We start from the raw sequence: 20,193 nt of genomic DNA on the forward strand, positions 1-20,193 counted from the left end.
CCTCAGCATTGCCTTATCAATTGAGGGGAATAGTAGTACCTATTGGGACATCTGTGAGGACTAAATGAGATGATATGTATAAAGCTCAGCTCTGTGCTTTCTTTATACATGGCGGATGCTCAACTCACATTGGTTAATATTATGCAAGATAAGCCGAAACCGGTTTGGCTCAGTGGATAGAGCGTCGGCCTGCGGACTCAAGGGTCCCGGGTTCAATTCTGGTCAAGGGCATGTACCTTGGTTGTGAGCATATCAAATGGCCACCCCCACATTCTGTGTGCAAGAGGTGTGCAAGAGGCAGCTGATCGATGACTCTCTCTCATCGATGTTTCTAACTCTCTATCTCTCTCCCTTCCTCTCTGTAAAAAAATCAATAAAATATATTTTTAAAAAATATGCAAGATAAGAGTCTGACCTGTTGTGAGGTTCCAATATAATGCTAGACATGCAAGATACTTGGCAACTGTTTGCTGTCGATGGTGATGATTATAAAGGTGGTTTGGTATTTCACAATAGAAAGACAGCTTTAGCATTGTGTTTTTCTGTGTTGTGTAGCTAGAGGAAAGAGATGAGACCTGATAAGTGCTCTCATCCACTAAAATGGATTTTTAGGATCTCAACTTTTAGCTTGGTGGAAACATTTTATTTGAAGTCAAGCTAAACAGAAACATTTATACAGCCAGTGAACCTGGGAATAAGAGATGACATCGATTTCTTTATCTTAAACACAAATATTGATGAGACCTTTTTCAGGAAAGGGTATTTCAGCAAAAGTTAAACCTCTGAAAATTCATGCTTGAGGAGGAAGCTAGAAAGGTCTCATGATGGATTAGTCAGGAGTCTTCAAATTCTTCCTATTCATTTCTGGGCTCACTTTCTTCCTAGAAATTTGACACTCTTGTTGGAGAAGGAGGAGGCCAGATGAGTGGCGGCCAGAAACAAAGAGTAGCCATTGCTAGAGCCCTGGTTCGAAACCCGAAAATCCTGCTTTTGGACATGGCCACCTCGGCACTGGACAATGAGAGCGAAGCCAAGGTGCAAGAGGCACTGAGTAAGGTTTGTTGAAAGTCTGAGTTCATTTTACATGTGGAAATGTTTGTGCTGTTGTAGGAAAGGTTGCTTATTGAGGGGGGGGGGGGGGGGAGAGAGAGAGAGAGAGAGAGAGAGAGAGAGAGAGAGAGAGAGAGAGAAACAGTGGCTGACTCTAATGTTCCTCACCATTGAACAGAAGACAGTTATGATTTGCTTCCAGAAGTTGCACATGTAAAAGTTAAAATCTTGTTAGGTCTAACTGAAAATCTGTGAGTTTTATTTTATTTCTTTTTTAATCCTCACCCGAGGATATTCCGACATCGATTTTTTTAAAGAGAGAGGGAAAGACAGAGAGAAATATCGATGTGAGAGAAACACAATGATTAGTTGCCTCCTGCCTCATTCTGAGCAGGGTGGAAGCCAGGGAGAATCCTGCAACTGAGGTATGTGCCCTTAACCAGAATCGAATCTGGGAACCTTGGGTCTGCAGGCCAGTGTTGTATGCACTGAGCCAAACTGACTAGGGCAAAATCTGTGAGTTTTAAATTTTCCTTTTTTGTTTTTAGCTATTGAGTAATAGCAACAACTGGACCAACAATGTGAGAAAGTGTGCTGCTGTTTCAATGTCTGCACAGCCTGTTTAAGGATTCTCCCAGGGACTGAGGCTCTGACTTACTTGTGGATTCAGAGATGAAACAAAGGTTGATGCCAGCTCTGTCTCACAGTCTCATTTAATGGTGCACTATGCATTGTTACAGATTCAGCATGGGCATACCATCATTTCAGTCGCTCATCGCCTATCCACAGTTAGAGCTGCAGATGTCATTATTGGTTTTGAACATGGTGCAGCAGTGGAAAGAGGCACACATGAGGAATTGTTAGAAAGAAAAGGAGTTTACTTCACTCTAGTGACTTTGCAAAGTCAAGGAGATCAAGCCCTTAATGAGGAGAGCATAAAGGGTAAGGGCTTTTTAAATTATGCTTATATGTTGTATTAAATAGTTAATGTATTAACACTTTATGTTTTTCTATGCATTTTAATGTACACTGTCTTATTTGTTTTCCCAAAAGCCCTTGAAGGCATTATATAAATTATAAAGGAAAGGACAGGCACTCAGGAGGTTCAGTTATTTGATCAAGTCATAGAGCCCAAGTGTTCTGTTGAAGAACATTCAACTTCATCCCTCCCTCTTGCCCTATCCCCTCCTCCCCCTCCCCACACACACTTTGCAAATAAGAGAGACTCCCTATAGTGTATTGCACACAGTAGGAGCTCTATTCTTGTTAGTTAAGTGAATGAATCAATAATCAAAATGTTTTGTGCTTATTTTCACTAGTGTAAATAGATATTTCAGATTCTAGCACACCTTTTTTTCAATCTGAATTTTCAGTTTTGGTGGTTTATCTCAACGTACATTAATCAACCACTCCATACTTGCTCTACCATGTCAGATATCAATTTTTGAACTCCACTGGGTATAATTGTATGATCTGTAACTATATATAATAAATATAACTATATACATAAAACATGTGTGATTTATTCTGAAAAAAATATATATATATATTAATTTGGTGAGTCTATCTTTTTACCCCCTACTTCTAGTGGGCTTCCCTTAAGATTTTTTTATGATTTATGCAATAAGATATTTGTTTCTGTGGTGATAACACAGGTTATTATACATATGTGGTTTGAAAGATTCAATCTTGCTAAGTATTTTGAAGTTTTTTGTTAGGATGTGCTGGACAAGGGCTATTTTACTTATTGCAATAAAGTATCGATAATAGTTAATGTCTGTTTTAGCATCAGACATGATAATTATGTGCTAGGCAAGCATAGTAAGTAATTTTATTTTGACATGGTTCTGTTTATTGCATACACTAAGGAATCCCTCATGCTGTGTTGAAATAGGAAAAGATGATACTGAAGATGCTTTACTTGAGAGCAAACAGTCCTTTAGCAGAGGGAGCTACCGGGCTAGTTTAAGGTAAGTTTGAGCCATGGGGCAGATTTTAAGGTTTTCAAATATTCTTAGGAGGCTTCTTCAGCTACGACCCTTAGGCAACATTTTGGTTACTACCAGGAGAACGCTAAGCACAGGCCCAAGTCTTGTCATTCTTGCAAATAAATTCTTGGTGGCTATAGTGACAGTCCAGTTTCTAATTAATGGTGAGTTTTTGTTTAACGTTAGCTTCTCATCTTATTAGGGTTAGGGTCATGATAGAGATGCTCTATAGTTAAAATGTTGTTTATTAAACTTAGAAATGTGGTTGTTTTAGAAAATATCTGTATTGAGTCTTCATATCAAAGCTAACTGTGGAATGAATTGCCACCTTACCTGGAGGTCAGATTCATTTCTTTAGCTCTTCTGAGTTGCAATTGAATTCAAATATTTCTTTCAGAGTAACCCTCTAAAGTCAAACATGCTTTAATTAGATGAAATAAGAACTGCATTCTATATAATAAAGAGGTAATATGCAAATTGACAGTCACTCCAACACACAAGATGGCTGCCCCCATGTGGACACAAAATGGCCACCACAAGATGGCCAGCAGGGGAGGGCAGTTGAGGGTGATCAGGCCAACAGGGGAGGGCAGTTGGGAGGGACCAGGCCTGCAAGAGAGGGCAGCTAGGGGTGACCAGGCTGGCAGAGGAGGGCAGTTAGGGTCAGCCAGGCTGGCAAGGGAGGATAGTTAGGGGTGACCGGGCCAGCAGGGAAGGGCAGTTAGGGGCAATTGGGCCAGCAGGGAAGCACTTAAGCATCGATCAGACTGGCAGGGGAGTGGTTAGGGGGTGGTCAGGCTGGCAGGCAGAATGGTTAGAGGCAATCAGGCAGGCTGGCAGGCAAGCAGTTGGGAGCCAGCAGTCCTGGATGGTGAGAGGGCTATCTGACTGTCTCTCTCACAATGGGCAGTCAGTCATCCCTTGAGGGGTCCCAAATTGGAGAGGGTGGAGGCTGGGCTGAGGATCACCATGTCCTAATTTCATGCACCGGGCCTCTAGTCCTAATATATAAAAAGCCACGGGCCATCATGGCCTAAATGACTGTTCAGTCGAACAGCAGGCTGGTGATGGGAGGGAGCTCCCCCTGGGTCCCAGGTGGGGTGTGGCAGCGGTGGGAAGAAGCTCTGAGCCCCAGCTGGGGCATGACAGAACTCTGGGTCTCTCGCATTCAGGGGCGTGGCCAGCCTTTAAACTGGACCTTGACAAAAGGGAGCCCCATTCTTCGTAGAATCAGCCATTGGACAGCTTGCTGTCGGTGGCCTGCTAGCCAGGAATCCCATTCCTCTGCACTCTGGACCCTTACAAGAGGGAGGAGGGAGCCTCCTGGCTTTTTCACAAATGATTGTTTGCATCAGTGTTGTTTTTTTACAACATGTTTTTGTTGTTGTTATATCATGTTGTGATTGTTTATTAATAAATGTATATGTTATTTTCATATACATTTTACTAATTTTCTTTCGTCTCTGACAGTTCTATTATGGAGAAAGGGAAAATAGCAATGTTAAAATATTCCTCTAATTAATTCCCTTTTAATGTGCATGAATTTCATGCACCAGGTCACTAGTTTTCTAATGTTTAAAGATAATTTCCCCAAACATCAGCTATGTATTTATTTAATATTTAGTTTTTATTTTTAGGTATTTATTTTTATATGGATAAATATATGGGTATTCATTCTCAAAACAATCATTTGTTGTTGTATGCTATTAGCAAAACTGTAAATTTAGGCTTTCATTCTGGTTTAACAGTTTTAATAAAATAATTTTTTTAAATATTAAAAGACTGTGAATTAAGAAGAATTCTGCTCAGGAACATTGTCCATATTAATGAAAATTTTATTAAAGATTCTTTTCCTAAAGTTAGGATACTACAGTAGGCAATGAACTAACACCATATTTCTCTAACATTTTCTTACATTTCTAGCTCGTTTAATTCAGGACTTGCTCATTCAAGATAACTAGCTAATCATTTATTGAAAAGTGGCTTAAGAGCTTAAAACAAAACATTCAGGCAACAACTTCAAGTCGCACAAACATAAATTTATTTATTTTTAATATTCAAAAGGTAGTTCATTAAGTTTATGCTTAGAGTTTTTTATTTTTCCTTTGGAGAACATATCACTCATGAAACGCTACTTTTATTGAATTTAGAAATGAATAAATCGATAACTTGATGAACCAAATTCCACCTGTTCTAAGTAGTCTACTTACAATCTATTATTAGGACCAGATAACCATTTTAATACAAACTTTTTGTATTTGAGCATTTGTTCTCACAAAGTCTAGATTTTGGTGACTAGGATGAGAAATCCAGAAATACAATCTATATCCAGAACGAAGCTATTAACTTTCTGCAGAGAAAGATTTATAAATTAAATGAGAAGATAGTTAAAAATATCTCATTGTGTAGGCTGACAGATTTTTTTTTTTTTTTTGCTAACAGATGACTAAATAGAATGTTAATTTGTATCTTTCCTTGCCTAAGTTCTTTCTGAAGGCTAAGTCTCTCTTTAATTATAGATTTTAGGTTCAAGAACAATTTAATGGATGAAGAAATTAATTTTCTAAATAATAATGTTGAGAGCAAGTATTATTTATTCAGCTAATTTATCTTCTAGCTTAGCTGCTTTTGTTTGCATTGAGAAGTACTAAAGCAGCTTCTGAGAAAGGGAGTGGCAGATGTTGTGGGTTTCTGGAAGGGCTGAGAATTATAACTCTGGTGTTTATAGTAGATCATAAGGAGAACTGCCTGGCAGGTAGGGTGCCTGCCTAGCTGTCTCATTGGGACAGCCTATCCTATACAGGTGGAATAGTGTGTGTGTGTGTGTGTGTGTGTGTGTGTGTGTGTGTGTGTGAGAGAGAGAGAGAGAGAGAGAGAGAGAGAGAGAGAGAGAGAGAGAGAGAGAGAGAGAGAGAGAGATTTATGAAATGTAAGATTAAAGTAGTAGAAATCCGAGGGGACAAGGATATAGGTCTTCCCATGCTCAGACTGTGTGTTAGTCAAGTATATCTTGATGCCTTCTTCTCTTCATATAATCCTACTATGGCTTTTAATGCTCTGAGTTTTATTTTAGACCCATGAACTTAAGACTGAGCCCAATCATGCACTCTGCTCTCTCCAGGTGACACAAGCCTATTCCTTACACCATCTGGAGAAGACAATTCCACCTTAGTTACCAAAACCAAAGAAATAACTCTGTTGCTGTAGAGCACATGTGTCAAACACAAGGCCCGCGGGCCAAATCCGTCCCGCCAGGCCTTGCAATGTGGCCCGCACCGCGCTGTCATCACTGCACTCCGCTGCGTTTCCATCACAATGACAGTTTATGACTTTTCAGTAAACCATTCGGCCCGAGATTTAGGCTGGATTTTAGATTTTGGCCCCTTCTCTGATTGAGTTCGACACCCCTACTGTAGAGCTTCAGGTCAGATTGAGAGGGAAAAGGGGTGCCCAGAAGAAGCCAGCTTGGTAGCAGGCAGTAGGGGTAAGGAGTGGTTCATGCCTGTTCATAATGAGGTTTGGCAAGAGTTTGAATATTAAGAGCAAAGGAACAGGGAGGAATTGAGATAAATGCACCTTGTTGAAACTGGGTGACTAAGAGGATGGTAGTACCATTAACAGAACGCGGTAACAAATTAGATTAATTAAGTCAACGTGTTACTGCCTTCTCAGGAAGGCTAAATGAGCATGTGTAATAGGCAGGCTCCACCCTGATAATAGTGTTAGTCCAAGTTCACCTGGATACAAATAATAGAGGCTTGTGAATGGTTCCATCTGGATTGCACTAAGCAGTTAATATAGGTCTCTTCATCTCTTATATTGCTCTCTTACACCATATGACTTACAATTCAGTGCTCCAATAGGGAAACTTGCCTCCTTCCAAGTCTTCAACATTGCCTTTATCACAGAAGACACTATTTTCAAGTGAATGAAAACCTAACTGGACCTGGTTTAACCTTTACAGGGAGAGAAGCAGTTGACATAGCTAAATAGTCCAGGAGGATGCTTTGGCTTCAGGCGAGGCTGGGGTGTCAGTGATTTGTCCAGGTCTCTCTCCTCAGCTCTACTTTCCCCCCTTCCCCTCACTACTGGCTTTATTTTAGGGAAAGCTTCTTTCCTTAAGAGTTTCAACCTAATTGCCATCAGCTCCCAATGTTACATATTCTCAAGCTTAATCTAGAGGAGAGTAGAATCTGTTTCCCAGAAATCACAGGAAAATGAAATAAAACAACCTGGACCAATCACTTCCTACATCTGTCCTGGACTAGGTATAACTAATGAGTGTTCCTGGTCTCTCCTCTCTTCATGCTTCTGTTTACACTGTTCTCTCAATCAGAAATGCTTTTCCTTCTAGTCTGCAAAAACGCAAACCCTACCTTAGTCACCTCTTCCTAGAAGCCTTTTATGGTAACACCTGCCATATATTTATTTTTCCTTTAAATATTCATACTCTTTATAAAAACCTGCCTTACTTAGCACATTCTTCTTTACATCAGGATTGGGTGTACATGTGTTGCTCCTCTATAAGATTTAAGCTTCTTGAGGGAGAAGTCTGTCATTGATCAGTCTTCGAATCACCCATAGCTCCAGGAATATTGCATGTTGTATGTGTCCAGTAAAACTCTGTTGAATGAATGAATGAATGAATACATCAAGTTAGATTATATTTTAATAAGATATTTGTTGATTAAATGCATCAGAAGGGGTGATATATAACCTGGAGAAAATCTCACTAGGGGTTCTATTTCCTCTCAGACTAGCTCATTTGTTTTTTATTTTTCCTGAAAAAACTTTGAAGTAAACAAAACATAAGGTGATTGTTGGGGAAGGAGGAGATGGGTAGATAAAAATACAGTGAGAAGGGAAGTAAAGGCAATGGTCTAGTGCTATTATAGCAATTAGTAGAGCCATGTGGGTTCAGAATGGATTTGAGTCTTACACCTTTTTCTGGTAAACTATTATAGTAGGGCAACCTTGCCCTCCTTCTTTTTCTCCCTTCTGGGTCAAGGTCTAGCTTAGGGCCCGGAGCAAACCCACTGACTAATTCTGCCCTAAGAATAGCTCTGTCTAATCTAACCAGAAAGAATCCTTATCTGGTTACCAGGTGGCCTGGAAAACATTTTTGTTTATTCGACATATGTCTTGTAGACTTGGATACCAGTAGACTTCTGTTCCAACCTGCCCACAATCTACAGACAGTTTCATCTTTTTATTTACAGAGCTTCCATCCGGCAACGCTCCAAGACTCAGCTTTCTTACCTGGCACAGGAACCTTCATTAACTGGTATAGATCATAAATCTACTTATGAAGAAGACGGAAAGGTCAGGCACCAATCACTCATGGGGGAATAAAAGAAGCCTCTCCTAGGAACTATTGTTTGCACTTTAAGACTAGAATATGAGCTTTCAAACCCTTATTTAGTAATATTTCACTGTCATACTAAAGGGGAAAACACATTAAGACCTGATGGAAAAAATCTCAACTTTACACAATGTTTTTAAAGAAAGATATATTAATTAATTACTTTTAAGAATGGGTGGTAACTAAAATTGGACTATTAATGGTTAATAGTTCTTAAATGTACCATTCTTTATGTAGGCATTCTTTAAAAAATTTTAAGAATATCTGAAAACTTTCCCCCCCCATAATTTTAAGTATTATTCTTAAATAGTAATAACCAAAAAGTGTTTGATCAACAAAGGTATTTGATAAGGCTAACCTTATATAAGTTCAACAAAATTTCTTAATTGACATATAACATACCTTACAAAATGATCCCTCAATAAGTCTAGTTACCATCTGTGGTAACTCAACACAAAGATGAAAGAGATAGGAGAGGACTCAACCCATGTCCTATATAATAAAAGACTAATATGCAAATTTTCCCTTTGGGAGTTCGACTGGGAAACTGGGAGTTCCATCACTCACTATGACGTGTGCTGACCACCGGGAGAGGTGAGGAAGGTGACAGGTGGGCGACTAGTGGCAGCAGGGCACTGAGGGAATGAGGGGAGGAGGAGGCAGGGAGGTTGGGAAGTGGGGAAACTGATCAGTCCTGATCTCTGGCCAGGCCTAGGGACTGTACCTGTGCATGAATTTTGTGCACCAAGCCTCTAATAGCAATATAAAACTTTCTTCACTGGGATGCATGAATCCAGAGCTGTTGTGGGCACTCATTTTCACATAAGTGACCATCCTCCTCCTGAAATCATTGCACTTTAATCAATGCACTTTATTCTTCAGCCCTGACACTCTCACTTTCGATCCTCCATTACTCTTCACCTGACTTTTTATGGAACTCTTCTTATTGAACTTTACTAGTATTTGAGGTCAAGTTGTCTTATCCCCTTGCTAAACTATAAGCTTCTTAAAGTTAGTGACTATATATTATTTGTATTTATATCAACTTGGGCACCTTGCTCAGTGGCTGCACCTAGTAGGACATCAGAAGATTTTAAAACTAGTATAAAAAATGGAATTGTTACAATAAAATAAAGCCTAAACCACTATTTATCAAAGCAAATAAGTCGGAGAATATTTTAATTACAAGCACATTTATTATGCATGATGTAATTTCAAATTATCTTTAAAAATTCATTTTGGAAGTAATTGTAAGCATTGGCTCCCAGTGACGGAATTGAAAGAAAGTACAGTACTATTTATGACCTTATGACTAAGAAGGACTCTTAAGGTTCTTTTTGGTTTCAGTGTATTAATCATAAATAAAAAGAGATTCCACTACCTAATATAGAGTTGTTGTAAGTATGTTTCATTGATGAGCAGTAGGATGAATTGCAGTGAGAGAAAACATTTAGCAAGCATGATTGCTCACTGCATTTTGCTGGTAAGGGCTCAAGCCCCCTTCTGGTTCTATAATAGAAACAGGTATTTCATTTACATTCAGGTGCTGCCACTAGTAACTACAAGAAACATGATGGAGGGAGTTTACTAGACCTTCCAGGGAAAAAGATCCAAATTCGACATTGAAATTTCAAACATAGCAGCACCAATCATAGTCAATTTCCACTTTTTTTATGTGCCCCCCCCCCCCCCCCCCCCCCCCCGTTTCTTGGAAAACATTTGACAATAAAAGCAAGAGTTAGGAAGAAGAAAAAGGAAATGGGATTTTGCTGTTGTTGTAGTTGAAACTAGTAGATGGCCCAGCATAGTTGCAGAGAACAATTAGATTCCCTGGAGTCACATTCCCACGGAGTGCTTTTACTGCAGTGAAAACTCCAAAGGGAGCAATTTAAATAAAGGGAAACAAATCAAATAGAGAGATTAGTTTTAGAGATATAACAATGCTCCCTGTGATAGTCTACTCCTTAGAATTGTAAATTAGAATAGAACAATTAAACTCAATTAAATGTTAACCAGTATAATTTTAAAAAGTGCCACTTTCTAGTCTCTTTCTAGTTAAGGGAGATAAAAGAAGAAAGAGGAAGAAAATGACAGGGAAGCCAATGTGGTTTTGTTAAAACTCCAAAAGGAAAAGATCTTATGCTTCTATTAATACTGCTTGCTTGTATGATAATTAAAATAGAGCCTTTTAGATTTAAAAAAATTAAACATTTTAAAGAAGAAAACAGTAGACTACGGGTTAGTAAATTTTAACTCATGGAGTTTCTAATCCTGGTAAATTCTAAAATATTTTAAATATTTGGGTTGTTCTAATCCCAAGTAAATTTTAAAGTATTTTTATAGTTAACTAAATTCTGCCCAAGCATTGGTGAAATTCTTCCTTTTTCTCATTTTGATGTAGAAGCTCTAACCTTATCTTCTATAAAATTGGGAAATGTTATATCTTTTGTTGTCAAAGGTTTAATTACATAAAGAAGTTACCTCCACCTTGTGGTTTCTTAGAGTTTTGACTCCGGAAACTTAGAAGAGAAAGTCTCATAAGTTTGTTTCCAAACTCTAAGTGGTGAGTCTGGTTCAAGGTCTCATCGTTTTGTTAGATGGGTGAGAGCTGAGACTATAACCCATTTCTCCTCACTCTCCGAGCTGTACTTTTGGCTCCCAGAAATGGAGTTTGATTTTAGTGATTATGCTGTTAAAATTCAGCTTAAAATTAGGGGAAACCTGCAGGCTAGAGGTTTCAATCTCTGATATCTAGGCATCTCTTTCAGGAAAACTAGAAAAGACGAGGTAGAATATAGGGGTAGGGTCTTGCGGGTGTGGTTCAGTGGATTGAGTGTCATTCCATACAACAAGAGGTTGCTGGTTCGATTCCTGGTCAGAACACATGCCTGGGTAGGGGCCATGTAGGAAGCAGGCCATCAATGTTTCTCTCTCATTGATGTTTCTATCTCTCTCTCCCTCTCCCTTTCTCTCTCTCTCTAATATCAATAAAAACATATTTTTTAAAAAAGAATACAGGGACAGGAAAAAGTAAGTTAATAATAATAAATAATACAATAATAAATAGCAATACTACAAGAATAAACTCTATGTTTTGCATCCTCACAACTGTGAATCTGCTTTTGCTCATGCCTATATATATGAAATCAATTAAACTTGTTGGGGAGGAACAATGTCTTTCTACCCCTCTTGGTTGTTTGGGCTTTGTCTAAGGATTAAATTGGCATATGGGGGCTTCATGATAATATGAAGTTCAAAGACAGACAGGCAGTTGAGCCTTATATATCATCCAGAGCTGAAGGGAACGGGTTAGGGGTCTGGGACTTCAAAGGACAGGAAACATTTCACAGGAAGACAGGAAAAGCAAATGTTTGGCGAGCTGTGCAAAGACAAGGGACACAAGAAGAATTTTGACTAAGCAGGCCTGTCTAAATTCCCCACTGTCTATCACACCTTGCTTATATTCTTTGTAGATATCTCTGCTTATATAGCTCCATTCCTGGAATAGGCCTCTACTATAAAACTGACTATCAGTATTTATTCATTTGAAGAACCTCTACTTCTTACCATAGTTACCATTTTTTCAAGTCAATATTGAGGCAGAAGTTTCCATGAATTGGCATGCAGAAGCCAGCATAATAAAATATAGATAGAAGGGCATAGAATTTAAATAGAAACTTATATTTTCACCTACCTATACAAGGAGATGGAAGGAAGGAAACTGAGAAAAGCCCAGTGTCTAGCCATCAACATAGTAGATTTCATACATTAAACATGTATTGCACATCTATTATGTGTGAGGTATTGTGTTAGGGATGCAAGGATGAGTGAGGGCCACTGCCCTCCTCCACACTGGAGTTGCTAGCAGGATACTTCTTTACATCTAATAAATAATTGAACACTGTGCAACATGACGTTGCTATCATAGAGGCAAGAACTCTGCATTTTTATAATTTTATTTCTCTCTTTGAGTTACTGGTTTGCCATGATTTTATTCATCTTTCCTTTAGTCATTTTAATTCATCTTTAGCTTTTTTTGGATGAGTAAATTTATCATTGATTTACAAAATCAAAGAGAAAAACATTCCATACATAATTATATTTTGTTTTATTCTTTTACTATGCTTTTAGTTACACCAAATGAAAGTCAATCAAAAGTAAATTACTCAGGGACAGATTTCTTAGTTTTTGCATTATTCACTCTTGATAGCCACTCTTTTTTGGGGTAAGAGGACAGTTTCCTTTAAAATCCAACTTTTAGTAAAAGTGGACAAAAAATTATTCAAATTAACTAAATTTTGGTTCTTGTTAGTTTATCTTGGAATGATAGCTACTACGCAGTTACTTCACATTGCTTTTAAATGTCTTAGATGTTGTTGTTTAGGGTTGGGGAAACCTTCAGGTATCAGAAGGGCAGAGAAGTTTCTGTCATGTAAGGCTATGTGTGGACCATTCTGTGGGGAGGTGGTCCAGGAAATGTTAGAGTTTAATGTTCTAGCTGAGACTTACAAAATGTATAGTCACAGAATACCAGACATTTAGTGCTAGAAGGGGTCTTAGAGGTCATAAACAGTCCCGCTGAGGATCTCACAAAATGGGCTTTATCACCAGAATTAACGAAGGAGTACTTTTTAAAACTCACATTCATATTTAGGCTGGTGATTAGACCCAGGGATCTGTGTATTTAATCATAGATCCACATGAGTCTAGTATGTGTCCAAATCTGGACACCAACCATTGTTGAGAATTGTAAAGAAGTGTGATATTTTGCTCTATTGCAAGTTATCAAGATAGCCTTACACAATTTCATGGATGCTGGCAGAATACACAACAGACCTGAGTCAGAGACAAGAGGTTTTGTTAGAGCAACAGCTGTAGCCAGAGTACATCATTTACCTCACTGATTCCCTAGTCCAGTCCCTTTTTTTCTAAGCTGAATTATGTTGAGCTCCAATGGCATTAAAGATTGCATCACTTTGCTCTGGCCAGTGGTGCTAAATGTTTAGAATTTTGGCCACACCACTGAAGGGTCATGGGTTCGATTCCCTGACAAGGGCATATGTACCTGGGTTGCAGGTCCCATCCCCGGCCCCAGTCAGGATCGATGTGCCAAACATCGGTGTTTCTTTTTCCCCCCTCTCTACCTCCCACCCACTCTTTAAAAATCAATGGAAATAATATCCTTGGGGGAGGATTCACAACAACAAAAAGGTTGTATCACTTTGGAAAATGATCTCTTCTGGGGGACATCAGGAAAGCAAGGGAGGTCTCAGGTCCTAACCTGGGAAATCCTGGTCTGTGATGCATATAGGGCCAGATGATACCCATCAATGAAGGGCGAGGAATCTCAGGCTTAAGGAATCTGATTCTCATAATGGGCAGTAAACACATCTACTCTTTTCTTGGGATGGAGACACCATCTGTGTCCTCCAAGGCTATTTGCCATACAAATGTCCTTGAAAAAATAGTCTGAACAAACGGAGTCAGTGCTTCTGCTCACAAGATGTGCAGAAACATGAGAGAGCTGTGTTTTGGAGAGCTATCTCCTCAAAATAACTTAGTCCAACTCTCATCTTGAGGATGAGGTAACTAAGACTAAAAAAACTGTAGTGCTCAGTGATATATCTCATTGTTGGCTGTGCATAGCTTATCCAAGAATCTTGTTCTTTCTGTGCCTATTCCACTCAGCTTTCCAAAGCTCCTTTCTTCCTCTCTGGCATTGATTCCTAGAGTTAGTAAGCTGTCAGAAATAAAGCCATTGAACAGGAGGATTTGCTGCATGAGTGAGTAGTAATGACAAGTGCAAATGTTGAAGGCAGGCCAAGAGAGAACTTGAAATGAAGGCAGTAACACACTCATCTCCAGCTAAGCTGCCTCCTCCATCCTATTTGGCTTGCAACTATAATGACATAGACATGATGTAAACTTTTATTTAAATTGAATTGGTAATACAGTCTTCAATTTTTTAAGCAAAAAGAAACAATTTGAAAAGAAACCATTGCTGTTGTATGATCATTATGTTCAGCTACAAAAAGGATACATTACTATGTGTATATTTTTCCCCTTTAATTTTTTTTAAAAAAAATATCTTTATTGTTGAAAGTATTATAGTTGTCCTTTTCTTTCCCCCCCCAGTAACCCCTTCCACCCACACCTGCCCCTTCCAAGCCTTCAACACTATATTCTGTTCCATGGACTATGCATATATGCATATAAGTTCCCCGGTTAATACCTCCCCACCCACTCCTCAACCCCTACCTTCCCTCTGAGATTCATCAGTCTGTTCCATGCTTATTTATCTCTGGATTTATATTGTTCAGCAATTTATTTTGTTCATTGGATTCCACATATGAGTGAATACTTATCTTTCTTTGACTAGTTTATTTCACTTAGCATACTTCCCAGGTCTCTCCATGCTGTCTCAAATGGTAAAAGATCCTCCTTCTTTACAGCTGCATAGGATTCCATGTTGTAAATGATTCACAGATAACATGATATTGTATATAGAAAACCTTAAAGACTACACCAAAAATTACTAGATTTAATAAATGAATTTAGCAATGCAGCAGGATACAAAATTAATATCCATAAATAGACAGTATTTTTATGCATCAATAATGAACTCTCAGAAAGAAAAACAAACCAATAAACTAAAAATCTTATTTACCACTGCAACAGAAAAATTAAGATATTAGGGATAAACTTAACCAAGGAGTTAAAAGACCTGTAATCAGAAAACTATAGAATGTTGAATAAAGAGATAGAGGAAGATATAAACAAGTGATAAAATATACTGTGTTCATGGATTGGTAGAATTAACATCATTAAAATGTACATACTACCCAAAGCATTCTATGGGTTCAGTGCAATTCCTATTAAAATACCAACAGCATATTTCACAGATCTAAAACAAATACTCAAAAAATTTATATGGAACCAAAAAAGACCCCAAATAGCCATGGCAATCTTGAGAAAGAAGAACAAAGTTGGAGGAATCACAATACCAGATATTAGGTTAGACTACAAAGCCACTGTACTAAAAACAGTCTGGTACAGAATAGGCATATAGATCAATGAAACAGAATAGAGAACCCAGAAATCAATCCAAGCGCATACAATGGAGTAAAAATAGTCTCTTCAATAAATGGTGTTGGGAAAATTAGACAGATACATGCAAAAACTATATATATATATATATAATCCAGTGCATGGATTCATGCACATTGAAAGGAGATTAATTAGAAGGTGGCCAGGTGGGGCAGGGTTGGGTGAGATGGGCCAGACATGCCCTGGAGTCAACCTTCTGCAGTCCCTCCCCAGTTGGCCTCACTGGGGTGGTGCTGGGGCTCAAAGGCTGTCTGCAAAGTGAGTGGGGCCCCTCTGGCAGGTGAAGTCCCTTGGCCTGACCTGTGGAGATTGGACTGAAACTGGCAGTCTGACATCCCCCAAGGAGTTCCAGAGTACAAGAGGGCACTGTGCACAGTTGCTGTTGCATGGCAGCTCCTGGATTGAGCAGCTGCCCCCTGGTGGTCAGTGTGTGTTCATAGCTACCCGCTGGTTGTCCAGTCGCTTAGGCATATATATATATATATATATATATATATATATATATATATATATACACACACACACACACACACACACACACACACACACACATATATATATATATATATATCTCGATATATAGTATTTTAATAGAAGATGGGAATGGGGGAATAAGGACAATTATGTGAGACCATAATCAATAAAAAAAAAATATTATAGATCTATATAAGCTACCTAAAATCCTTTCTCAAATAAAGTGGGTAATAAATTAAAAAATTATTGACTACATGGGCCTAAGACAAAGCACTGAGTAATATCTATAGCCAAGGAAAAACGATGGTAAAAATTAGGTTCTGAATATAATAGTTGCCTTAAGAAAGATAAAAATTTGCTAACTCTGACACTTTAATGGCAAATAAAAATATCAGAATAGGGAAATAATAAAATAATCTTCACCTCCTGTGAAGCAAATGTGAAATTTAGAAATCCAAATAGATTACAGTTTAATTTTGGTTACTAATTAAGGTAAACCTTACAGAAAACATGTAAATGAGAATTGTTGACACAACTTCACAAATTTCAAGTTATTTTGCCTCTGTTTTAGATACACTGTCTTGCCTTGGGAACTTTGAAAAATTCACAAGTCCTCAAATATGTAAACAATACTACTATAACACAAATACATATTTTTAAGTGAGTTTATTTTTCTCAAAGATCCAACATATTTATTATTCCCCGAGAGTCAATGCATATGCAATTGTGAAATAAGAATTATAAACTCACTTTCAGACGAGTAACCCCTCCAGGCTCCTTCCTTCAGTGACAGCTGGGTCTCAAGAAATTTAAAACCAGTCCTCACAAAATAACAAATCACCACTCCTTATAGATTCTCATAACCAGTCAAAACATGATTCTTCCACCTGTGAATACTGAAGGGTCTTCTATGTAAAAAAAATATATTAAAAAAAAATAGTATGTTAAAAGGTGTCTGTGTGTACATTTGAATGATTAATCTAACCCTCTCTCTCCTCAAGGACAAGAATGTTCCTGTGGAAGAAGAAATTGAACCTGCCCCTGTTCGAAGGATTCTGAAACTCAATGCTCCAGAATGGCCCTACATGGTGGTGGGGTCTGTGGGTGCAGCTGTCAATGGGGCAGTCACACCTCTCTATGCCTTTTTATTCAGCCAGATTCTTGGGGTAAGCAAACGGTTGGACTCTCTTTATTCTCCTTACCTTTGGTGCTTCTGTCTGTGGATATTGTCATTTTTGATAGATTGGCTCTTTACTTAATGTGTTTAGTTTTTTTCTCATCTCTAAAGAATTAAAATGCCTCAAAGCATAGCATCATATAGAAGGTAAGAAGGCGAAGCTAAGCACTGTCATTTGGGCTGGCAGTACACTCATCGTCATCAAGTCTGTAAAAACTGTACTAAGGCTTCAAATTTAATGTTAGAGAGCGCAGTCTATCTACATGCAAACCGAACCAGAATGCAAACAGGTTTGTTGAATAATATAGAAGAGTTTTGGGGCTTTTTTAATCTTGATGAACAGTTGAGGTACAAAGTTTTACTTATAATAGCAAGTATTAGAGTGCATTGTGTAATTTGCTGCTTTCTTGCTGATTAGAGAGAAAATGGGAAAAGGAGAGGGAAGTAAAATAGGAATGGGAAAAGATTAAATTTATGTCAGTTTTTCACTTCCTAGACCTTTTGAATAGTCTCCATTTGACTTCATTGTTATAATAAAAAATAACTACGAACAGTAATTAGACACTAGCTAACCATTTTCATATAACAGTACATTAACCTCTCCTAATAACCACCTGTAGTGGGTGTTCTTATTGTTCCCATTTTACAAAGGAGCAATCTAAGGCATAGAGAACTAAGGACAGCAAGTAGTGAATCTAAGATTCAAATCCAAGCAGTATGACTATAGAGTCAGGTTCTAATAAAACGTTATCATTGCAAAATTATTTATCAAAATGCTATCAAGTTTTCTTAACACACACACACACACACACACACACACACACACACACACACACACTATCTTGTGAGGTCAACAGGAAGGCAAACCTAGAATCTAGAGAACTTTATTAACTTGTTCAAGGTAACACAGGCATTAAGTTATGGGGCCAGGACTATTACCCAGCCTTTCGGAAGCCTAGTCTAAAGGATCTGCCAGCACACCACATTGTCAAAGCTTAGTAGGAGTCCTAAGTTTTAGTTATTCTGTCTCTGTGTCTGTCCTCTGTCTCTGTCTCTCTCTCTCTCTCTCTCTCTCTCTCTCTCTCTCTCTCTCTCTCTCTCTCTCTCTCTCTCTCTCTCTCCCTCCCTCCCTCCCTCCCTCCCTCCCTCCCTCCCTCTCTCTCTCTTTTTGTCTCTCTAGCAGAGCTCCTGACCAGAAAAAATGTCCCCATATGCAAGAGTTGTATAGAAAGACCTGGATAGTTCACAGACAAAATAAAGTCAATTGTGTACAGAGCCCCAGCCTGGGCTTCAATTTTCACACTGCCCCCTTGTGGTAAGTAAGGAAATATGTTCACTTCAGGGAGAAGTGATTGGAAACACAGACCTTCAACTCTGATAAATTGAATTTCTGGGAAAAACTTAGCCTGAGCAATTGGGCTTTTCACTTAAGGGCTGCAGGATCAGAGTAATAGGTGTCTTGGTCTAGTTGGTGAAATCCAAAGTCTACTCATGGTTAATATCCTCACAGAGTTATATTTGCTAAGAGAATGATGCTAAACAAACTACTATTTTTCCTCTCTGGTAAGTAAGATTGTTTCTGTTTGTCTCTTAGCATAATTATCACATATTCCTCAGTATATGCACGATATTTTTATGATCATGAGTCAGATAATAGTCTGCTTTTAATTGCGCTATTTTCATTCTGACATATGTAAAGGGCACAATGTTCACATTTAGTGTATTGAGACAACAGTTTGGCACATGGACTCAGCAAATAACTGGGCATTATTAGAAGCCTGATTGCTAATCTAGTGAAGCCTCAATGTACATATAGGGCATACTTTATCTGGCTCACATTCCCTGGGTCTTTTTGACTTAGAAAATGTGCCAAGTGTTCTAAGCACAGCAGTTTGGACGGGAGAGCATGAACTGTGGCGTTAGTTAACCCTGGATTTTAGTAGGTCTTTGCTCTGAACTCTAAGCATTTGAGCAAGGGGCTTCTCCCTGATGAGGCTTAGTTTCCTCATCTGTTGTATGAGTTTTATCCCAGATAACATTCTCAGATTCTCAAGTAACCTCTCTTCCTTCTTTCTTTCATTCCTTCCATCCATCCTTCCTTCCTTCCTTTATTTTCTTTACCTAATTACATAAAGGATTTGAGGCATTTCATCACATTTTTTCATCTATATCAAAGGAAAGCCAACACAATTGCCTACTCAGACAAAAATTCTATAAATCATAACCATTTATTTTCATTCCTTTCCCACTGGGAATTAAAGTACACACACTGAAAGTTAACTTTGGTTTATTTACTAGTAAACATTAATTACTTTAATGTTTAAAGTGAAATCACTTTTAACTCAATGCTTAAGAAAAATTTCTAAAAGAAATTTGACTTTTTGGTAATAATAAACTTACTTTCTTGCTTACTGTCTTGCAAAGACTTTTTCACTTCCTGATAAAGAAGAACAAAGATCACAGATCAATGGTGTGTGCCTGCTTTTTGTAGCAATGGGCTGTGTATCCCTTTTAACTCAATTTCTGCAGGTAAGGAATTTCATTTTTATAAAAGTGATTTAGCTATTTCCCTCTTTTCCCTGTTAACATATCACTGAAAACTCTTTTATGTTTTAGGGATACGCTTTTGCTAAATCTGGAGAACTCCTCACAAAAAGGCTACGTAAATTTGGTTTCAGAGCGATACTGGGGCAAGACATTGGCTGGTTTGATGACCTCCGAAATAGCCCCGGAGCACTGACTACAAGGCTTGCTACAGATGCTTCTCAAGTTCAAGGGGTAAGCTATGGAGGGGGTGGGGGAGTAGAGGGTATGTGCTAGGGCTGGTGTATCGAGTACATTTTCTTTCATTTGTATTTCCTATGAAATAGGATCTCGCAGGATTGGGATACCCAGAGTCACATTTCCCTGCATTTCCAATGCTGAGAAACAGGCAGTGCTCAGAACTAATGTTACGGCATGAGTCAAAATATACCACGGTTTTGGATTTCCTCTCAGGGTGGAGGCAAAGTGTGTGGGAAGGAGCCTCTTTAAGT

The 20,193-nt window shown here is 38.4% G+C and overlaps 1 protein-coding gene across 5 annotated transcripts in view; it reads left to right on the top strand.

Moving 5' to 3' along the window:
* ABCB11 (ATP binding cassette subfamily B member 11) overlaps positions 1–20,193 on the top strand; it is an 88,940-nt gene that overhangs the window by 47,446 nt on the left and 21,301 nt on the right. For all 5 annotated transcript variants that reach the window (XM_045575410.1, XM_036421484.2, XM_045575409.1 and 2 more), the window contains 7 exons: positions 886–1,056; positions 1,791–1,992; positions 2,945–3,020; positions 8,258–8,360; positions 16,983–17,147; positions 19,583–19,687; positions 19,775–19,936. In XM_045575410.1, coding sequence (XP_045431366.1) covers positions 886–1,056; positions 1,791–1,992; positions 2,945–3,020; positions 8,258–8,360; positions 16,983–17,147; positions 19,583–19,687; positions 19,775–19,936 — 984 coding nt within the window. The remainder of the gene's footprint in view (positions 1–885; positions 1,057–1,790; positions 1,993–2,944; positions 3,021–8,257; positions 8,361–16,982; positions 17,148–19,582; positions 19,688–19,774; positions 19,937–20,193) is intronic.

This window comes from Pipistrellus kuhlii, unplaced genomic scaffold (assembly GCF_014108245.1).
Source record: "Pipistrellus kuhlii isolate mPipKuh1 unplaced genomic scaffold, mPipKuh1.p scaffold_m20_p_7, whole genome shotgun sequence".
Lineage (NCBI taxonomy): Eukaryota > Metazoa > Chordata > Mammalia > Chiroptera > Vespertilionidae > Pipistrellus > Pipistrellus kuhlii.